General features: G+C 41.5%; 1 protein-coding gene across 2 annotated transcripts in view; it reads right to left on the reverse strand.

Moving 5' to 3' along the window:
- Nucleotides 1-4,363: 4,363 nt before the first annotated feature.
- BVES (blood vessel epicardial substance) overlaps nucleotides 4,364-20,858 on the reverse strand; it is a 31,165-nt gene continuing 14,670 nt past the window's right edge. For both annotated transcript variants that reach the window (XM_037520945.2, XM_037520944.1), the window contains exons 6-8: nucleotides 19,793-19,960; nucleotides 18,653-18,794; nucleotides 4,364-5,095 (exon numbers count right to left, since the gene is read on the reverse strand). In XM_037520945.2, coding sequence (XP_037376842.1) covers nucleotides 4,971-5,095; nucleotides 18,653-18,794; nucleotides 19,793-19,960 — 435 coding nt within the window. In that variant the 3' untranslated portion in view covers nucleotides 4,364-4,970. The remainder of the gene's footprint in view (nucleotides 5,096-18,652; nucleotides 18,795-19,792; nucleotides 19,961-20,858) is intronic.

A 20,858-nucleotide genomic window follows, 5' to 3' on the forward strand; every position in this document is an offset into this window, starting at 1 on the left:
GGGCAGGCCTGACTTTGACGCCATCAGATACACCAGCATTGAGACAACCGGGAGGTTGCTTACAAATGAACAAATTCTGGAGGCTGAACGTGACAAATACCAGGAACACCACTGATGGGCTGTTTATTCTGATGGGCTGTTAATGACTGTCATAAAATGGAAACATTGAATGCCTGGTGATAAAAGCAGCTAGCATAGGGCTGGGTATTGACAGTAATGAGATGATGTCAGACCAACACAGAATTTGTGATGGACAGATAAGGAAGGGACTACTGTGGATAAAAAGGACAACCAGAGGTGGGGCAGCTGGTCAGACTGCCTAACCCTCCCCCCGACCCCCCAAGCTATACTCAACCAACAGTAGAAAAGTTCTGAACAGAACACAAGGAGCAAGGAGCGAGAAGTCTGTTGTGCTTGGAAATGGACGCGAGAGCTGGAAGTGTCCTCACCTGGTCTAACCTCTCTCATAGAAACAGAGGCCAAATAGGTAACGTGAGATGCCCGACAGCCAAGCATTCTTTGGTAATCAGCTGCACGTGGATACAAGTCTCCTGGATTTTTGAGAGGGTTGGGCACTGAAACACAGGAGAGTCTACAATGACTTGAGAAAAGAATTTCACGAAGTTCCAAAATAAAACCAACTACAACGTTTATTAGGAAACAAAAGTACACTGCACAAGAAGGCAGCAGGAGGTCTTAGAAAGCAGAAGAGCTGCCGGGAGCAGTTAGGCAGTAGGGGCTCTATAGTCTTTTAACTGCAGGGTGTGGAGGGCTCCCTCTTTTTTTTTTTTTTTTTTTTTTTTTAATAAATTTTATTGTTATATTCCCCATACAATTGCAGCCCCCCCATTCTGACCCCAATCCCCTCCCCTCCCACCCCCGCCCCCCTAAAAGTGTCTCTGGTTCATAGTTTTTTGTTGATTTTGATTTTCACTTTCTTGTAGTTATTCATTTTCCTGGGCCCTTATTTAAGTTTTCTAGATTCCTGCTATGAGTGAGACCATCCGGTATTTTTCTTTTTCTTTTTGGCTTATTTCGCTGAGCATGATCCCTTCCAGCGCCTCTTAATTATGCAAACCTTGCTCCAATCACTCCTCTGATTCCTGGACTAATTGGAACTACTCCTCCCTCCCTCTTTTCAAGACAGCAGAAACTATAGTTAAAAAAAAGTCTTCCCACAGAAGAACTACATAGGCACTTCTCCAAAGAAGACACACAGATGGCCACTTATTATCAGGGAAATGCAAATCAGAACTACAGTGAGCTACCACCTCACACCTGTGAGAATAGCCCATCTCAAAAAGACCACAAACAACAAGTGCTGGTATGGGTGTGGAGGAAGGAGCCCTGTTAGACTGTTGGTGGGTCTGTAGACAGGGCCAGCTCCTATGGAAAGAAGTGTGGAGATTCCCCCAAATGGAGCAATGCCATAGGACTCAGCAATTCCACTTCTAGATATCTATTTGTAGGGTAAGGAAAAATGTCAGGCTTTTCTACCCTCCCGCCATCAGGATAGATGATGGATCCTTGCGGTCCTGAATGCATGCCTGAGGGAGGGCACCTGGAGTAGGGTGTGGGCATAGGTAGATGGGATTCACCTGGGCTGAGACTGGGCTTTTAAGGGCGGCGTCACGGGGACGCCAGAAGCAGCAGAAGCCGAAAGAGAAGAAGCTCGAAGCAGAAGCAGAGAACGCCAGAGAGCCCAGCTAGAGTGAAGATTTGCTGGGGGCTGGGAGGACTGCCAGCCTCCCGGCCCCCCAGCACCCCTGCCTGCCACATAACCGCTGAACCCCAATAAAAGATCTGCAAAAAACCACTGAGGACTCTGACTCCTCCTTTACCTGGTCTGCATGGGATCAGAGAACCTGCTCAGTGGTCCAGTCCTGCCCTTTACACTATTCAAAGGGCACAAAAACACTAATTCAAAAGGAAATGAATTCAAAAGTGCTATTTATAGCAGCACTATTTATAATAACCAAGATATGGAAAAAACCTAAGTGACCTAGAACATATGAGTCAAGGAAGATATGGTATATATACACAATGGAATACTGCTCAATGATCAAAAATGATAAACTCATGCCATTTGTGGCAACATGGAAGGAACTGGAAGGGATCATTCTAAGTGAGCCAGAAGAGAAAGATAAATACTGGGTGGTTTCACTTATATGTGGAATCTAGAGAAATCAAACAAAGGATCAGACAAAGACAAACTATAAGGTTGACCATTGAAAGCAGATCATAGACTTGAGGGAGGGGGAGCGCGATGCATGCAGCCTCCTTGACCTGCCTACCACTTTCTGGGGCCACATATTGAGTCAAGATCCGCGTCTTTCTCTATAGCAGCCAAATGTGTCCATGAGGCTGCCACGTGTGAGTGCCCTCCACATCTTCACAAGGACTGTGGTTGCCAAGGTTCCAGAAGCCTTAAGGAGTCAACTTGGAAACCAAAGGACAAATGCCAGAAAACACAGGAGGCATCTTATTGGGGCTTTGGCAGCAGATGTGTTTTTAATCTATGTATTTATTATGCCTTATACAAAGATCTACTTGTTCATCTGTGTTACATAAGTTTAACGTGATCCACAGGAGATATACCACAATTCTTCTGTTGTCTTATCTGCTTCTCTGTTATCAAGACTATGTGGGAGGGTACTCAATGACTTGTTGCTCTTTTGTCTTCCTTAGAAGTGTGTATTTAAAAATAGTTTCCTGTTTCCCTTTCAGACTCTTCAACGATAATCCAATCTTGAGAGTTAAATCTGTCGTCAATGACACTGATGTATGTGCACACATACATTTAATAAAAACAGTTAAATGACTCCATAATACCTAATGTTAGCAGTGTGTTTTTAAAATATATGTTCTCAGAAAACCACCTCCAAATACATCCAGGATGATCACTAGAGATGACCCTCTCCACTGGTGGAGGCTGACAAAGAAAGACTTGCTTGAAAATGGGACAGGGTAAAAATATAAAACCAAAAAAACCCCCAAGGTTCTGTGGACCCCACGGAACACTGAAAGTCAGCAGACTCTCCAATTGCTTTCTACTCAGGGAAGAATGTAGTATTTAGTTACTCTCTAGAGTGCTTTTGTAAATGACTCAGCATATATAAACTAAAATGGTCTAGGTGGCCTTATTTCAATAAAGGAAAGCAGTATTAACACCCTCATTTTATAGTTATACAAATGATCTCAGGCACAGAGAGAAATCCTTAATCTAATGAATTTTTACAATCTTGAAGTCAAAGTTAAGTGATTTTTCCAAAATATTTCTAATTTAGCAAACTGAAGAGACAACTATGGTAGTAAATTAAAATCAGCTTTTCTATTGTGATAGTAAGAAGGCAACATTTGAGGAAGATGTGAGGAGTCAGATTTTCAGTCTGGAAATTTTCTAAATGAGTAACTTTAATTCAAGCAAAATGACTAAAATACTTGGCTCCCCCAAAATAGATTTAGGAACATGAGGTGATTCTAGACGACAGTAAGTCCTCAGTTGATGTTGTCAATAGATTTTTGGAAACTGCAACTTTTAACTCAAACAACAAAAACCAATTTAGGTCCTCAGGTCATGCTTTTTTTACTCAATACCAGTTGGGATTTTTTTTTTCCACCAATGCCAGTAAGAAAAACAGACTTTGAAATGTCGTTTGTAGCTTATTTCTAAACGTTTCTAACAGAAAACACCTATGTGCAGGACATGCAGCTTTTACTCAATTCACCTGAGAAAAATTCAGTGGGAAATTGTCACAGCTATTTAATATAATGGGAAAAAAATTGGTTCTAGTGGATGAAAGAAAATAAACACCAAAATGCTAGGCGACCATAGCCTATAAGCAGCTTCACCCAACTGAAAGGCCTGGCCAACGGTCCTGTCAGTCACCCTGGTCAGACCGAAGAGCGATTTATACAAACTTCTTACTTTCCACCAGCAAATATCACCATTATATAAAACATGATTCTGGTTAAAAATGAGCAATTAGGAATCAAGGCCCTCACAGCAATAGGACATGGTGAACACCTGCTCTCCCAGCTCTGGCACCCAGCATCTGGAACACAGTGTATAGAGACATCGGTGGCTCTAGAGGAACAATTTGAAACCTCAGAACACCTCCTGCGCCCAACAAATGAAGCTGCTATTTCAATCACTGGACACCCCTCTCCTCCTCTCCCCCTCTCCCCAAGTAAAGTGGTTCCCTCACCAGAGGGTGTGGGATAAGATGTCTCCAAGACACATGTGTGTTGAGTTTAGCTTAAGTTTGACACCAAGCGTGGAACTGTTAACTCTCCAGCTTTAGGCTTCAGATCAGTTTATAAATAGCATCACATAGGGTAATGTGAGAAACGTCTGATGAACTGTGTTCATCAGCAAGCTTTCTACAGCATGCCCAAATAGTAAGGTGATCTGGAGGAGCAGTTTGTTGGAGGAAGGGTAGGAATCAAAACCAATCAAACCACACCTCTTTAAAATTCTCCATCCAAAAAACTCAAATGAACAAAACGTGAGACTCTGTTTTTTAATGCCACCCAAATCCCAATCAATTTTAAATTTACATTCTTTGTTAAAATTAGCAAATGGACAACCCCATTGCCATGGTAGAGAAAAACGTGTGGAAGATGAATTACTCAGAAAAACAAGTGAATGCATTTGCAATAACAGAGACTTAAGATTTCTTTAAAGTTATAATGGTATTATTTCTAGAAAACATTATGAAAAAATATATATCTCAAAATAGAACTAGGTTTAATGAGAAGGCTCAGTGAAACTTAAAAAAAACTGACCAGTAAAAAGAAGAGCTAAAATAACCTTCCCATTGTTGAGACTTCCTCACTTTTCTGCCCTCAGACTCCATCAGTCTGGACATACTAAAGCGGGATAAACTAAAAGCCATGGAAAAGTGCTGGTATTTTTCAGGATCTCTTCAAGACAATTTCCATCTTGGTAAACCGACTGTTCTCTCTGATCAAGGCAACTGGTGGGCTTTAAATGTATTTGAAGACATGGGTTCAAAGACCTCATCATCATCTTCCACCCCTTCTTCTATTGGTTTCATCTTGGCAGAGGCTCGTTGGTGTGGGGATGACATATCTGTCAAAAGACAGAGAAGAGAAAACCACTTAATGGACAGCATACCCAAAAGCTGGTGTCAACTACAAACAACTGAAAGGTAAAACTCTGGGAATCTATACGCTGGTACCAGAAATGCAGTTTCTCTAACCGTTGTATTTTCAATTCAGGATCTGTATAAAACAACATCAAAAAATGATTTTCAGTTGTGAGAGCAAGTGTGGGGCGCGTCCTACTGCATGTGCTTGGATGATACGAGTTTCTCAGATGCAGTTCCCAGCAGGCTTCATAGTGCACCAGGACTCAGGATGCCTGTTCCAACACTTACATCATGCATGGTGGGTGACACAAGTTCCTAAAAAATGGATTTAACTCCTAATTTCCCTAAGGAATAGTTCTATTTTAAAACTATAGAACCTATCACCATCAGTAGCAACACCTAAAATAAGCTCTTGCTGCCATCTGTCCAGCCACTCCCATGGGAGAGGGAATGTTTCCCAATCTAAGTTGTCCTGAGAGCAGCAAAATTCTTTTTTAAAAAATAATAGACATGGGCCTCCCCTGGTGGTGCAGGAGGTTGAGCACAACGCTGTGAAGCTGTCCACAGCCTCTGCAGTGACGGTTCGATCCCGGCCAGCAGGGGAGAGTCCCACATGGCGCGGCAGACCTCTCCTGTCACACCCGCTGCTCCCCTCAACAGTGTATTTCATCAGTCTGTCTGTTCTGTTCACAGCTCTGTCTCTGGTGAATGCTCTCACCCTCCCGTGAATCTGGTCTGTACCCTGGTTCTTGTATAAATAAATAAATAAATAAATCTTTTTTAAAAAAATAGACATGGCTTCAAGTTATGTTTAGCCTCAAGTTATGATTGTCATAAAATATTAACCTAGGCTGAGTATTTGCAATCAGATAAAATCCTTAGAACAAACAATAAGATAGCCTGTCTAAGAGCATTAAACAAAATCAGTAACGTAGAGCATTCAGACATAATTATATCACACACATAACAGAAACACATTTTTTTTTTTAAAGATTTTATTTCTGCATACAAGAGCTGGGGCACAGGCCAGAGGTGGGGGGGTGGTGGTGATGAGAGGATTCACCAGAGACAAAGTAGGGAGCAGAACAGGCAGATCTACTGAAATATACTGCTGAGGGGAGCAGCGGGTGAGACAGGAGAAGTCTGCTGCACCACGTGGCTCCCTAGCCGGGGATTGAATTAATGCTGCAGTGCCTGTGGATAGCTTCATAGTGCTGGGACTTTAACGCCCTGTGCCACCAGGGAGGCCTCCACATTTTTTTATTTTGACTGGGGAAGTGGGACTAATTGATTTCTTGTTTTTAAGTCCATCTATCAAAGCAGGAGTGACATCCTATAGTATTCCAAAGCTGCATCTACTCTGTGGTCAAAATGTTAATTGACCCTCTCAAGTACTTCACCAAACCACTGCATTTTCCACTGAGAGAGAACAAAGAGAGGACTCAAGACAACTGGAAATGACCTAGTGGAAGTTGCAGCTTCTCTGTGAAAGAATTTAGTCTGTTTCACTATATTTGCCTGGGCAAGGAAGAACTTTAGAGTTTACTATACAATGTTATAAAGGTAGTAATGCAAGAGGCACCCACAGTCCCCGGTGACATCCAGGGATCTAAGTCGGGCTTCCTTCCCCTTCTAGTCCGAGTTCTGGTAAACTCAGCGCTGCCCAAATCCAACTCATCCTTTTCCTCCTCTTCTTGCTTTGCTCTCCCACCTGGAGTGGTCTCTCCACTCCCACCCCCACCACCAAATTCCTGTCCACTCCTCAAGGTGGAGTTCAAGTCCACTTTCTTCATATGTAGTTTTCCCTAATTCCTTCTCTGGGGAGTCTCTTCTGCGCTAGACAACTACTACACTTACACGTGGTCAGAAGTACCTGCATCTCCCCCTCATTGGAAAACAATCATCCTGAGAGGAGTAACAGCCTCTTCTCTCCTGCAGCCTCTCTGAAGTAGCCCCTATACAGCCAGGTCCTGGCCAATGACCTAGTACATGGAAAAACTCCAAACTGCCTGGAAAGCTGAACTCGATGATGTGGGTCGTACAGTCATCCCATTTAACCTCTGACAGTCTAGCCCCACCCTCCCAGTGGAGCCCCACTAGCACCCCTCAAGGGCAGACAGTTCTTGGGTTGTGGTTAAACCTATGAAAATGGTGGCTCATGCTCCCCGGGTGAAATCACTTTCGTATAATTGACTGATTTGCTGCTGCTTTCAACCTGGGCAGAGTCCTGAGGAACCGCTTTATACTCACCACATCGTATTATTATTTTTATGTTATACCCACAAGCTAAAGTAAAGACAACCTGGTAAGGAGAGAGTGGGGTCCTGCTATGGGTGAATGCCTTTCCTACCGGGGAGCGAGTCACTTAGAAACATATTCAGGCAAGATAAACCTGGCAGCCCTCACAGTATGGCCAAGATTGACGTTTTCTACTCAAGTTCTTTCACATGGAGAACACTAGACTCATTCTCCTGTCAGCTCTGTGGCTGAGGTGGAGCCCACAAGTCCCTCAGGCCCCAGTTCCCACAACAACAGCGCCTTGTTGATCTGTCTGCATCCTGACAGATGTACTGGGAGGCACTGGAGCTCAGTGACTTGTAACTGCCAGAAGCTTCCCAATGCCAACTGGCTGCCTGGCCTCTTGACGGGTATCAGGGCTGCAGAGAGAGCCCCCTCTTCATGCCAGCCTCAGTTAGTCTGGGCCTCCTGAACCACCGACGACCAAGTATGACATTCAGTGGCCCTATTGGGAACCTGCCATTGTCATGGCCAGAGGGCCAGTTTCAAGGAGCAAGGAGCTCACCTGGCCCTAGACCCAGAAGAGGTATTCTCCAACCTCAGAAGGAAACTGGCTGATTCAGTAAAAAGATTTAGTGGCTAGCACTATGCTGCTAGAAATAATTTCTATGTCCACTAATAAATCCAAACCCAACTTGGAGTGTGGGGGAAAAAAAAGACAGAGAGAGAATATTCTGCTTCAAGGCAATTATCTTACATTTCACGGGTTGAACATTCATAAATACTTTCTACAAGTTTGCCTGGTTTTTCATTAATTTTATGCACTAGTGCATCATCAGAAACTTGCCCAGAGGCCCAATACCTTACTTAGACGTGGGAGAGCAAAAAGAGAGAGGATGAAATTGAGCTTGTCTCCAGGTAAGTGCTTTTTCGAATCACTTCTGCACTTCAAGGACATTATTATGAGGTTCATAACCTCTGTATAATGCTTTACTTGTCATTTATTCCAAGTTCTAGAGGAGCAAATAATTCCAAATCTATAGATTTTTCAGAAAATTGGTTTTACCCTTCTTCCATAAAGACCACTACTATAGTAGGAAAACAGAAGTCGTTAAATATATACTTTGGTGTTTATTATGATCAAGAAGAGACAATTAGCATTATTTTTTGCTATTAGATATAATCACCTTCCAATTTGCTGGGCTCTGGCTGTCAATTAACACCACTTATGATAAATTATGTAAAACAAACAGTCTCAGACTGAACTGGTGTTGCCAGACTGAGCTGGTTGTGAAATTGTTAAACAGTTATGTCAAGAGTTACTGTTGCCTGGGAGATGTTTCATAGTGCACCAGGTGACAAAAAAGTCTTGTGCCCAGAGGATGTGGAGAGAAAGGAACTCTCCTGCACAGCTGGTGGGAGTGCAAACTGGTCTAACCACTATGGAAAGCTGTGTGGAGATTCCTCAACCTACTAACGCTAGAGCTTCCATATGATCCAGCAATTCCACTCCTAGGTATTTACCCAAAGGACACAGAAACATCAATTCCAAAGAGCACCTGCACCCCTATGTTTATAGCAGCACTGTTTACAATAGCTAAGCTTTGGAAACAGCCCAAATGCCCAAAAATAGATGACTGGATCAAGAAGATGTGGTACATATACACCATGGAATATTACTCAGCATTCAAAAAAGATAAACACATGCAATTTGCAGCAACATGGATGGCGCTGGAAGGGATCATGCTCAGCGAAATAAGCCAGAAAGAAAAAGAAAAATACCGGATGGTCTCACTCATAGCAGGAATCTAGAAAACCTAAATATGCACCAGGAAAAAGAATAACTATAAAAAAGAAAAAAATCAAAATCAACAAACAACTATGAACCAGAGACACTCTTTGTGGTGTGGTGGGGGGCAAGGGGAAAGGAGGGATTGGGGTCAAAATCAGGATTGCAATTGTATGGGGAATATAAAAAATAAAAAAAAATTAAAAAAAAAAAGTCTTGTGCCCAAAAGACTTCCACATCCCTTCCATGGACACCAATGTACTGTGCACAAAGCAAAGCAGAATTTACTCTGAGCTGTATACCACACTCTGATTTGTTTAAGGTGTGAAAGGACTGTAGCACCAGCCGCAGTCCTGAGTGAGAAAAACTCAAATTCAGATCAGTGGGCTTTAAGCAAATGTAGAAGACTGAAACAAACAGAACTTCTACTCAAGCCAGAGAATGGGGTCTGGGGGAGGGTGGGAGGTCACACCTGGATACCCACAGGGGATTTGGATCTGAGAAGCAGAGGATCTTCTCAGCATACCTCCTTAGACAGTGGTGAGTTCAGAATCCTCATTGAGGAGAACAGGAATTTGCTATTAAAGCCCACTGAGGGATGTTGAGGGTCATGGCCTGTAAATGTGAACTAGCCAAGTTGCCCCAGAGGTTTTTTTCCTTCTTCGTAAAGTTCCAGGTCAAAAAACTACAGTTAACTTTTCATTCATGGACCAGAGACATCTTACACAACAGTCAGTCAACATAGTGGTATTCAGAGAAGTAAAAAATTAGGTAAGGGAAACCCTCTCCAAGAGAATTCTGTCGTCACTAAACTTATTTCTATTTCATACTTGATCTTAGCCAAAAGGCTGAGAAGCGATAAACTTATTTCTATTTCAGTACGCTTCTAATTACATGAGGGCCTGAGTGCCTCTCCAGGTAAAAGCAGTCATATTTGTTGTTTTTAAATCCAGAGTGAAGGTCACCCCCGTTCCAGAAAATGAATAAAGGAGTTCAAGTTTTGACCTCAAATAGAGTGCCAAGACTTGAAGCATGTCAATGGACCTTTCTCTCTGCTTGAGAAGCACACTTTTAAAAAAGAAGCAACACTTTTATAAAGGATCCAATTAATGTAAGATTTTTCCCTGTCCTCTGTTAACTTTGATGACATTTTCTTCATTCATTTCAAAGTGTTCTTATTTTTATTATGTTTAACCATCTGGCCAACTGCTTTAGCACATAATTAAAACCTTACAGGGGTTTAGAATTTTAATTATACGGTTTTGATGAATGGGGATGAGGAAGGATTTAATGGCTTCTTTGCTAGTAAGGATTATCATCCCTTTCCTGCCTTTGCCTATTTATGTCATAACTTTTTTTAAAATGAAGACATTGAGTTTGGATGGAAGTTTTCTGAACAATAATGCTGAAGGGTAGGTACCGTCTCCGAACAGAATTTCCTTTAGAGGGACCAGCATCGAGGGACTCAAACAAAGAAGTGCACGAATTAGGGTGAACTGGAAGGTTGGAAGAGGCTAGTGGCTCCGCTGAGGAGGTCTCTGGGTCAAGGGGTCATTCTTGGATAAATTCCTGACTACTCTGATGGGTGATTAGGGCCCTGGACTGTATGGCACCGGCTATGCGCGCCCAAAGGACAGCAAAGTCCTGCAGCCTCTTCCTGCCCACACAGAGAAAGCTGCAGGTAAGTCAAAGGATCTGGAGAAGTCAGGAGAACAGGAAGGCAGTTCCCAGATGCCAGCTGTGCAATAAATCCACAGAATAAGAGTCCAGAATAAACAGCAGTATGAAAAGGCATGGTTCAAATATGAAACAACCACTCAGATTTTAGAAAAAAATAAAAAAGATTTCTCCTAAAAGAATTAGTAAGAAGCCAAAAGATACTTAGGACATGGGAAACAAGATGGCCCCAAAGCAAAACAATAATAATAATAAAAAAAAAAAAACTTGAAGGAATCATCGAAGGTCAAAATGTGAAATAATGTTGTAGAAGAATCTTATGTAGGAAAGGGGAATCCACTTGAAATGGATATTAGGAACTGTCTTCTTTGAACAGAACAGGAATCATGACATTGGAGCTAAAAATTGTAGTCACTGCCCACATTTGGTTTTTTGGTTTTTTTTTTTTAATAGAGGCATGTTTTATTTATTTATTTGTTTGTTTGTTTGTTTTGTTTATACATGCACTGGGTACGGTCAGAAGCACGGGAGGGTGAGAGAATTCACCAGAGCCAGAGCAGGGAGCAGAGCAGGCAGAAGGACCGAAGTACACTGCTGAGGGGAGCAGCGAGCGGCAGGAGAGGTCTGCACGCCATGTGGGACCCTCCTCTGGTTGCCGAGGAGCAGCCAGGGATCGAGCAGGCACCGCAGAGGCCGCGGGCAGCTTCACAACCCAGCGCTCAACCGCTGCGCCACCGGGGAGGCCCCCACATTTGGTTTTGAACAACGTATTTACAATTTCAGCATTGTTGACTGCTTTAAACTTTGTAAAAACAATTCACAGCTTAGGCAGGAAGACCTAATTGTAGTTATAAAAAAGGGCAATTTATAGAATACCTTTGAAGTGTACACTTAAAAATGGTTAAGGTGGTAAATTTTGTTATGTATGTTATGAAGCAATATTTTTTTTAAAAAAGGGAACAGGGTGTATAAATTATTAACCTTAATTGCTTAAAAGTTAAAGAGGAGACCCACAATAGTATGAAGGTAGAGGGAGGAAGAATAAGAAAGAGTAGAGACATTAATATTCTCACTATTAAATATACTGCAGAGAGAAAAAAAATGGAGGTATAAGTGCATTATGTAATGTTACAAAGGTAAACAGTAAAAGAATAAAAACTAGTGATATTGTCATATTGAACAGATGGAGAGAGAGGAGTTAAAAATGAGCTAAGTTAGGCCAGTAGATAACCTTTAAATAGGTAAATCAAGGAATAACAGCACATCCTTTGGCATTTTGGACAAGTTATTCCAAAGTAATTATTCCTAGAGAGCAATCAGGTCAGTTCCTCTGATTAAAAGAATCTTCAAGAGCCTCCCTGGTGGCCTGGTTGTCTCAGTGCTACCACCATTAGGGTCCTCCATGGTGGCTTGACTTCGATCCCCAGCCAGAGAGCTAACTCACAGATGGCGCAGCAGTCCTCACCTGTCTCGCCCACTGCTCCATTCAGCAGTGTATTTCATAGATCCACCTGTTCTGCTCCCCACTCTGCCTTTGGTAAATCCTCTTACCCCCTGCACCTCCGGCCTACACCCCAGTTCTTCTACGCATAAATAAATAGATAAGTTTAAAAAAAAGAATTAAAAAAACTTTGATATCTATATGTGTATATTGATAATTTTTAAGTTTTATATTAAAGGGTTAAAATATATAACTTTTACAGACGAGAAAACTGTATGAACAGAAGCCATCTAATGTATTGGGGAGGGAAGGGCTTCTGGAGTCAGGGGCACAGCCCCTTCCAGATGTAAGATGGGGGGCAAGGACTTAAGAGGCAATCAAGGCCAGATTCCTCAGCCCTAAGTGGGAAACTGTGACACCAGCCTTCCTGGATAGTTGTGAAGACTAATCACACTGAAAGCAGTTAGAGTGTGTCAGCTGCTAAAGCAGTGGCTGAATGTCCCCAAACAAGTCTTCACTAACACAGGGATACGGGTATTTGTAAGGTAGCAGGCAAAGCAAGAACTTAACAACAAATTCAACCCCTCTTTGCTTCAGAAGTAGCCGAGTGGCCTTGACCTCTCTAAGCTGCACTTGACTCATCTAGAAAATGGGGGTGTTGGTGTTGTTTTTTTCTTTTGGGTTGGGGTGGGGCTGAGAACTGTTGATGGGCTCTTCCAAGGATTTCTTACTGCCTGGTCACATCTCCTTGCTTCCTCTCAGTAGAATAAAAATTAATGTAAAACTTGTTTACAAGCCCACAGCTATTCACAGGGGAATGAAATACAAATTGAGTTAAACAGTTTATCTCATGAAACTAAGAACCATATATTGGCTTTTTTTATCTTTCCGGGTAACTAAATAGGTAAAAGACCTAAAAGAAACTCATTATACTCTAAAAGAAACTCATTATACTCATTAAATTTGCCAGACAAGAATACTTATCAAATGCAAGTTAACTTGACTTTAAAGCAGATCAGATGAAATTAGTAGATTGTCCAGAGTACCGTCTAGACATTAATAACAAAAAAAAAACACGAAAAAATTTTGCCAGTCAGAAATATCTTTCTAAATATTTCATAGTTATCTTCAAAAAAATAAATTTTAATTGTAATTTCTGAAAAATTGCATGGTTTAAACTAACAAAAATCTTTGAAGATTATTTCCAAAGGACTGCATGCTTCAGGATCTAAAAACAATAGGTTATTTAACCTCAATTAACAAAAACAAAGGTCTAAGGCTTTCAAGGAAACATAATATGCCCTCCTGTTGCCATGACAATGCCTGTGCTCAGCATCAACTGAGCACTGCCAAGTTCAATCAATCTCTCTGCTTCCGCATGACAGATGGGGAGCTAAACCCCAGAGGGAAGAGATGACAAGAAGATGTCAGGGTGCCTTGGTCCAGGAGCAAAGAGAAGACAGTTACATCCATGTGAGGGCACTGATCCCTCTCACAGGTCTGAACATCTTGTCCCTTCCTGTTCTCCTATCTCACAGTCACATTTTCAAACCTGAAACTCAAATAAATGAAGCCACAGGAAAATGAAGAGTTAAATTAACTGAATTATGAGCTATTGAAGAAATGAATCAACTTTTCTCAGGCTATCTTGTTACTTAATTTTCTTCCCTTTAAATGATCAAGTGTGGTGTTGAACTTTGTCATGTACACATGTTGATTTTTAATGTTGTACCTTTCTCTTTAACTTACATAATGCTATGTGTGATGTTACTTGTTCTATATTAGCATCAGGTGACTTCTGTGAAAACAGAACATGGCATACAAAATGGGATCAGCAGCTTTTCCACTGAAATAGTTCATTTAAAGTTTCCCTTCACCTTTCTGAACTGCACTCTGCTAGTTGATCAAATGCTGTGTAATGTTTGTGTCAGTACATCCCATACTGGTTGAGATCTTTAAAACAATGCCTTCACCAGAATCTGTGCTATCCTCTACACCTATCAGTAGACAGGAAATACAAGAAACCTTTCAATCACCACAGTGGGGATGCAATCAGCAGAACTCCAAGGCGTTGGGAATGGTATGGTCCTGCTCTTGGAGTGAAGGGATTTAGAGAACCACATCAGCATCATCCAGACAATTGTCAGACACCTGAACTCCCGCACCCATCCAAGTATGCTCCACCAGAATCTTTAATAACATCTCCAGGTGATTAGCACCACATTTACAAGTAAGAATCAGTGTTTAAGAGGACCAACAACCCCTGCCCCCAGCAAAACAAAAATTCAGAAACACAGAGACACAGAGACTAAAAGAGACTGTAAGAAGTCTCAACCAATGGAAATGGGTACCTGCTGATTCTGGCTTGAAAATTAATAATGAGAAATGTTGATACGCATTATAATGTTTAAATCTACTTCTATATTTGAGTTAGTGGCTTGGATGGAATAGTGTAAACATTGTTTAATTAGGATAGTATATAAAACAAATTCATTTTTTTAGAGTAGCATTGCTCTGAATTCTTTTTAAATACAAATATGGTCTAACAGCATGGGATTTGAAATGACAGGATACTTAGGTTTGTACCCAGCACCTGCACCTGTGGAACCAGAGCAAGTGAATAAGCATCTTGTATTCCCAATGTCCTCATCTGTAAAATGAAATCATGTTATTGTCAAATGTCTGCTTTACTTCCCTAACCAGGCTTCTTCCTGAGCAGTCCCTGTAGAGGATTAAAAATCCACTCACTGAGGTGGTTCTGGCCATGTGACCTCTGTTCTAGCGATCCTGAGTGGAAGTGACATGTGCCGCCTCTAAGTGGGAGTTTTAAGAGTGATCGTGTTTTGGGCCTCCCTGGTGGCGCAGGCGGTTGAGCACCACACTGTGAAGCTGTCCGCAGCCTCTGCAGTGCGGGTTCAATCCCGGCCAGCCAGCGAGGGTCCCACATGGCGCAGCAGACCTCTCCTGTCACGCCGCTGTTCCCCTCAGCAGTGTATTTCGGTCATCTGCCTGTTCTGCTCCCTGCTCTGTCTCTGGTGAATCCTCTCACCCTCCTGCACATCTTTCCTGTACCCCAATTCTTGGATAAATAAATATTAAAAAAAAAAAGAATGATCGTGTTTTATGCCCTGAGAACGATCATGACCCAGACAGCAGCTGCTCTGTCAGTGTCCCAGAGCAGGGCAGACATGCTTGGATCAGCACCTGATATGCACATGAGGAAAAAGGCGCCTCTTCATCACATCAGAGACTTGGGATACTGTATAGTGTCTCACTGAGGGAAAATGGAGTTAAATGGGGCTTTTTTCCGCGTTCCTGTGGCTAGCCTCTACAGCTGGCACCTGCGGTCTTGCTTTCCTGTTAGGTTTCAACACCCACACATGATAATGTGTTGGTGCAAAAAGCGCTTGGGAGCAAGAACATGGGGTATGCACAGACAGCTGGGGCGGGAGGTGTGGGCACCTGGGCAGGGAGATCTTTGCATGTGATGATGAGAGACTGAGATTACGAGATGACGTGAGAGGGAGACCAAGAAAGAATATGCACATGAGAAAGCTAGAGACGAGAAACAGAGATAGAGAGAGATAGACTACTGAGGGTTCCAAGACTCTTTTCTGTCTGCCTGAACCCACAGTAAACCTGCCTGGCCTTTGCCTGGGCTGCTTGCCACTACATCCATCTAAGAAAAGCTAATATACCTCTCTGGGCAGGATTATAGTGAAGAATAAATGTGATTATGGATAGGGAGTACCTGAAGAAATAATTACTGTCACTGAAAATAAATGTTCCATTCTCTCGCCTGGAGTAATGAAGCTAATATCATGGCTGAGAGCAGTTAAGGTTGTCCAGATTTGCACATCAGAAACCCAGAATAATCAGAGCTGACTCACTTGTTTAGGGACCTAACATTTATTAAGACCTACCATATGCTTAAGATGTGACAAATTTTGTTATGTCAGCCTAAAGGTCCTACGGGAAGGGTTTTATATGCTGATTTACAAGGAATGTGATTTGCAATATGAAGAAATAGATGGCATATTGAAGGGTCTGGCAAAAGAAAAACAAAAACAGCCCTCAGTAGTTCTCAGCTAAAACCTAAGAGAAACAAGAACTACCAGTTTTTAATGAATTACATGCTAGAATGAATAGTTCATAATTAGTGTTAGCCTTGTGCTCCAGTACTAACATCTTTCATTAACTGAAGGAAAGAAGCCACAAAATGCAGAATGAGGACTGGTCTGCAGGAGGCAGGTATGAACATGGATTTGTTGTGTAATTCACATATACTTGAAAACATGCCCACATCTGTGGCTATATGCATTTGTATCATTATTTAAGACTTTGCAAAATAAACCTGAAGCCAAAATAATTAAATCACTAAGGCAGGTTGTACACCTTTTTAGCACAGCAAAGTGAACTAGACAAGGGAACTGAGAAGTCAAAATGTAGCCCTGCCCTCTTTACCAACACTGCAGAGTTTCAATGACCCACACAGGGCATGTCAGGGTTAAATTCATGATTCACCATGAGGAAGAGGGAAGGAACCTGGGCAGCAGTTGTGAACAGAATCAGACCTATGCTGAGATATGGCAGCTCCTGTCAGCTTAAGAAGGTCATGTGACCCACACCAACTCACACAGCTAATAATTCTCAGCCCAAGAACCCAGATCTGTATGCATTACAGGTACGGTCAATCCACTGAATGTGCAAGTGAAGGTTGCTGGAGGCAAATACAGACAATGCAAATCTTGAATACATGCTTTAATTACACTTAAACTGCATATTCTACATTAGCTTTTTTTTTCTAAAATGTTATTTTATATGCCCAAAAGATTCATATTTTACAATAAAATACTACACAAAAACTAGTGTTAAGAAAATGGTCCTACTATGCTTGTTTTTGGTGCTTGTTAAACAAGACTATAAAAACCACAAAAAACAAGAACTACAAAAATAAGCTGTTGTGGAGAAAAAAGAATTCACAAACATTATTTAACTGTGATTCCCTTTCTACTAACCTTTTGGAGCATAGCAATCACTATGCCTGTAATTAAGAAGAGTCCATTTGAAAAAGCTGATTGACCACCAAACTGCTTTTACAGAACAGAGAACACAATTGATAGGCCTGTAGGCCAAAGTCTGGTGAACTTCAGTGCTTTCAAAAAGTTACTTTGAAGAGAAAATAAAACCACTCCCTATTTCTCATTAATGTTGCTCCCCAAGCCCCCTTTAGGTCAATGACATATTTCTATGCCAAGACTTTGCTTTGGAAGTTTCTTACACCAAGAATATGGCTTTAGGGCCTCCCCAGTGGCACAGCGGTTGAGCGCTGGGCTGCGAAGCTTCCTGCAGCCTCTGCGGCACCGGTTCGATCCCCGGCCGCCAGCAAGGGTCCCACATGTGTGGCACCTCTCCTGCTGTGCCCGCTGCTCCCCTCAGCAGTGTCCACCATCTGTCTGCCTGTTCTGCTCCCCGTTTTGGCTCTGGTGAATTCTCTCACCCTCCCATGCTTCTGACTGTACCCAGTGCTTATATAAATAAATAAATAAATCTTTAAAAAAAAAAGAAAAGAATATGGCTTTATAAATTCCAGCCTTTCCTGAATATGTAAAATACTTAAAATCCTTCATGATTTATTTAGGCATCTAAATATTTATTTAGGCATCTAAAGTTATAAGATCACTTACATAAACATTTAAGATTATGAATGTTTTTATTTAAAAAATTACTTTGGATTAACATAAAATTGAAAATATTAATAGTTTTCAGTTTATGTAAGGGGTCAATTTATCTGCCTCTGCTATTTCACATGAATTTGTTCCAATTATACTATCATTCTTAGAATAATTCTTAAAATAATATTAAGGATTCATTTTAAGGATTTATTTCTTAAAACATTTTAGTTTCATTCATTTTATTTACTACTCTTCAATAAGACTTCGTTTGTCTTATTTAGAATGTTTTTAGAACCATGTAAGCTATACAGGAATCTTGGGAAACTGAACCCTTGGTGGATGTGTGAACCTAATGGAGTGGTCTCCATCTTCAGGAATATCCCAATACCTGTTAATTCTTGGTCCTCAAACTGAGCTAACCTGCCAGCAGTAGGACATCCAACACTTGCTTCCAACCATTTTTAACACATATCTGAGTCTAAGCTTTCACTAGAACTAAAATCATGAAAACAACAAAGATGAACATCCAGTAAACCATATAGACTCTTTTACATTGTTCCAGTGAACCAATAATTAAGTAGATGGCAAAACAAGAGAGTAATTCCTGACATAGAAATAAGTGTTCTGAAGACGGATTTTACCTGATGTGCAATATGAAAACAAAAAGGGGGTAGAAAAAATTGAATCCTGGAGTATAATTGATTTTAGGATAACTTACGAAGGGAGGACACACTGGAGGAGCCCCGAAGAAACTGGTGCAAGCCGTCTTCGCTGTCACTGGAGCTCGCTATACTGTTCCTCATTTCCAGCATGGAGATCTGAGTGCAAAGGCTGAGCTGAGGTTCCAACTTTTTGGTCTTCTACAAAGCAAAGTTTTAAGATTTCTCAGATCTCTGGGACTCAGATTATATATTCCCTGTAAGCAGCATTTACTTTTCCTTCAAATAAAATCGACCCAGCACACAGTAAGTGCACAATAAATATTAGCTATAGTTTTTATTATAAGCTATGTATACTACAAATACATTATAAAAATTTAATATACTCAACAGCCTATTTATTAATCTGAAAATAATAAGCAGCAACCTAATTCACAAACAGTCCAGACACCAGACAGGCTTATTTTTGTAGTTCTTGTTTTTGGTGGTTTTATAGTTTTGTTTAGCAAGCACCAAAACAAGACAAGACAACTTTAAGAGTGCACACACACCATCCATATTCATAAGTCCTGCAGTATAGTACTTATAACAGAAGCAGTAGTTTGCATCCTTTTCTGTAATCATTTTAATTTCCCCATAAGCAAATGTGGGGATATATCAAATAGCAAATTGTTGAAAATCTGTACAACTCTGAAATTTACAACTGAATTTGCTGCAGGCTTCTATCCTGTGACTCTCTTGCTACCTGTGGACTTTCTGGGAGGGGGTGCTGATCAGGAGGAGGTGCAAGACTGGAGATAACAGGGTTAAAAAGCTAACTTGCTGCTGGTTGTCAGCATTTCTGTCTGCAACTCCCCGCTGTCCTGCCTTCCCTGGCCTACTCCAGCCCCTATGCCCTCCCACTTACTCACCATCTTCCCTAGATTGCTTACACACGCTTTATGACGAGGACAGCACCTCATTACCACATATAGAGCCTCCTCTGCATTTATAAATGTGTCACCAGGTAATGGGAAAAAAAATTACAAAATATTTTCTTGTTCTTGAGAAGTGACTCCCTAAAGGGTCTCTAAATTACAAGCATCCCCTACTTCACTTAACATATGGCTAATTATTGAAAATTCAGAAAAATATATATCACCTAAGGTGAGGAATACCTTATTATTGAACAAAACAGACACACTCAGAAGAACACTTACTTTATCGTTTAAGGTGGGATCATTCAAAGAGTAGAGCTTAGTTGTAATGTCTTTTCCTATAAGATACCTAAATATTTCATACAGGAAAGGTTCTGATTCCAGAAAGTAAGTTAATCTTTCTCTTGACCAGCATAAAAATCTGCAGTTATCATCTGCAATAATGGTGACCTGTCGAAGAAACAAACATAGAAAGGAGCATGTCTAAGAATATGAGTTATGACTATAGTAATTTGGGGGAGGGGGAGAGAATAACTTAGTGAATATTATTATAGCAATGATTAATCATATTATTAGTAAGATCCATACAAGCAGCTTATGTGTGTGTGTGTGTGTGTATAATTATGTTTAAAAACAAACAGTCTGGGGCCTCCCAGGTGGCACAAGGGGTTAAGATGCAGTACTATGAAGCTATCTGCAGCCACTGCAGCACAAGTTCGATCCCCGGCCAGGGAGCTACCCACATGGTGCAGCAGACCTCTCTTGTCTCGCCCACTGCTCCCCTCAGCAGTGTATTTCAGTAGGTCTGCCTGTTCTGTTCCCTACTCTGTCTCTGGTGAATCCTCTCACCAACCCCACCTGGGGTACAGGCCAGAGGTGCAGGGGGTGAAAGGATTCACCAGAGACAGAGTGGGGAGCATAACAGGCAGACTGACCAAAGTACACTGCTGAGGGGAGCAGTGGGCAAGTCAGTAGAGGTCTGCTGCATCATGTGGGCTGCTCCCTGGCTGGCCGGGAATCGAAATCATGCCACAGTGCCTACGGATAGCTTCATAGGTTACATCTTAACACTTGCGCCACCAAGGAGGCCCAATGAATAAATCTTAAAAAAAATAAAAATAGTCTGCAACCTGAATAAAGGCAAATAAAAGTATTGTCATTTTAGTGTTAGGTCTGGGGACAGCAAAATGGCTTCTGTGTCAATAGCACTGCTGCAAAGTAAGATAGACTGGAGGTGTAGTTTAAGGCTAAGCATTTCTTCACGCCCTGATGATTTCAACAAAGACTTAAGAATCTAGCTTCCAAAAAAGGAAATGATTTGTGAGGCAAGTTATAGAGATCAATGACC

The sequence above is a fragment of the Talpa occidentalis genome, unplaced genomic scaffold, assembly GCF_014898055.3.
Source record: "Talpa occidentalis isolate TD23 unplaced genomic scaffold, MPIMG_talOcc4v2.1 talOcc4.2, whole genome shotgun sequence".
NCBI classification, from domain to species: Eukaryota; Metazoa; Chordata; class Mammalia; order Eulipotyphla; family Talpidae; genus Talpa; species Talpa occidentalis.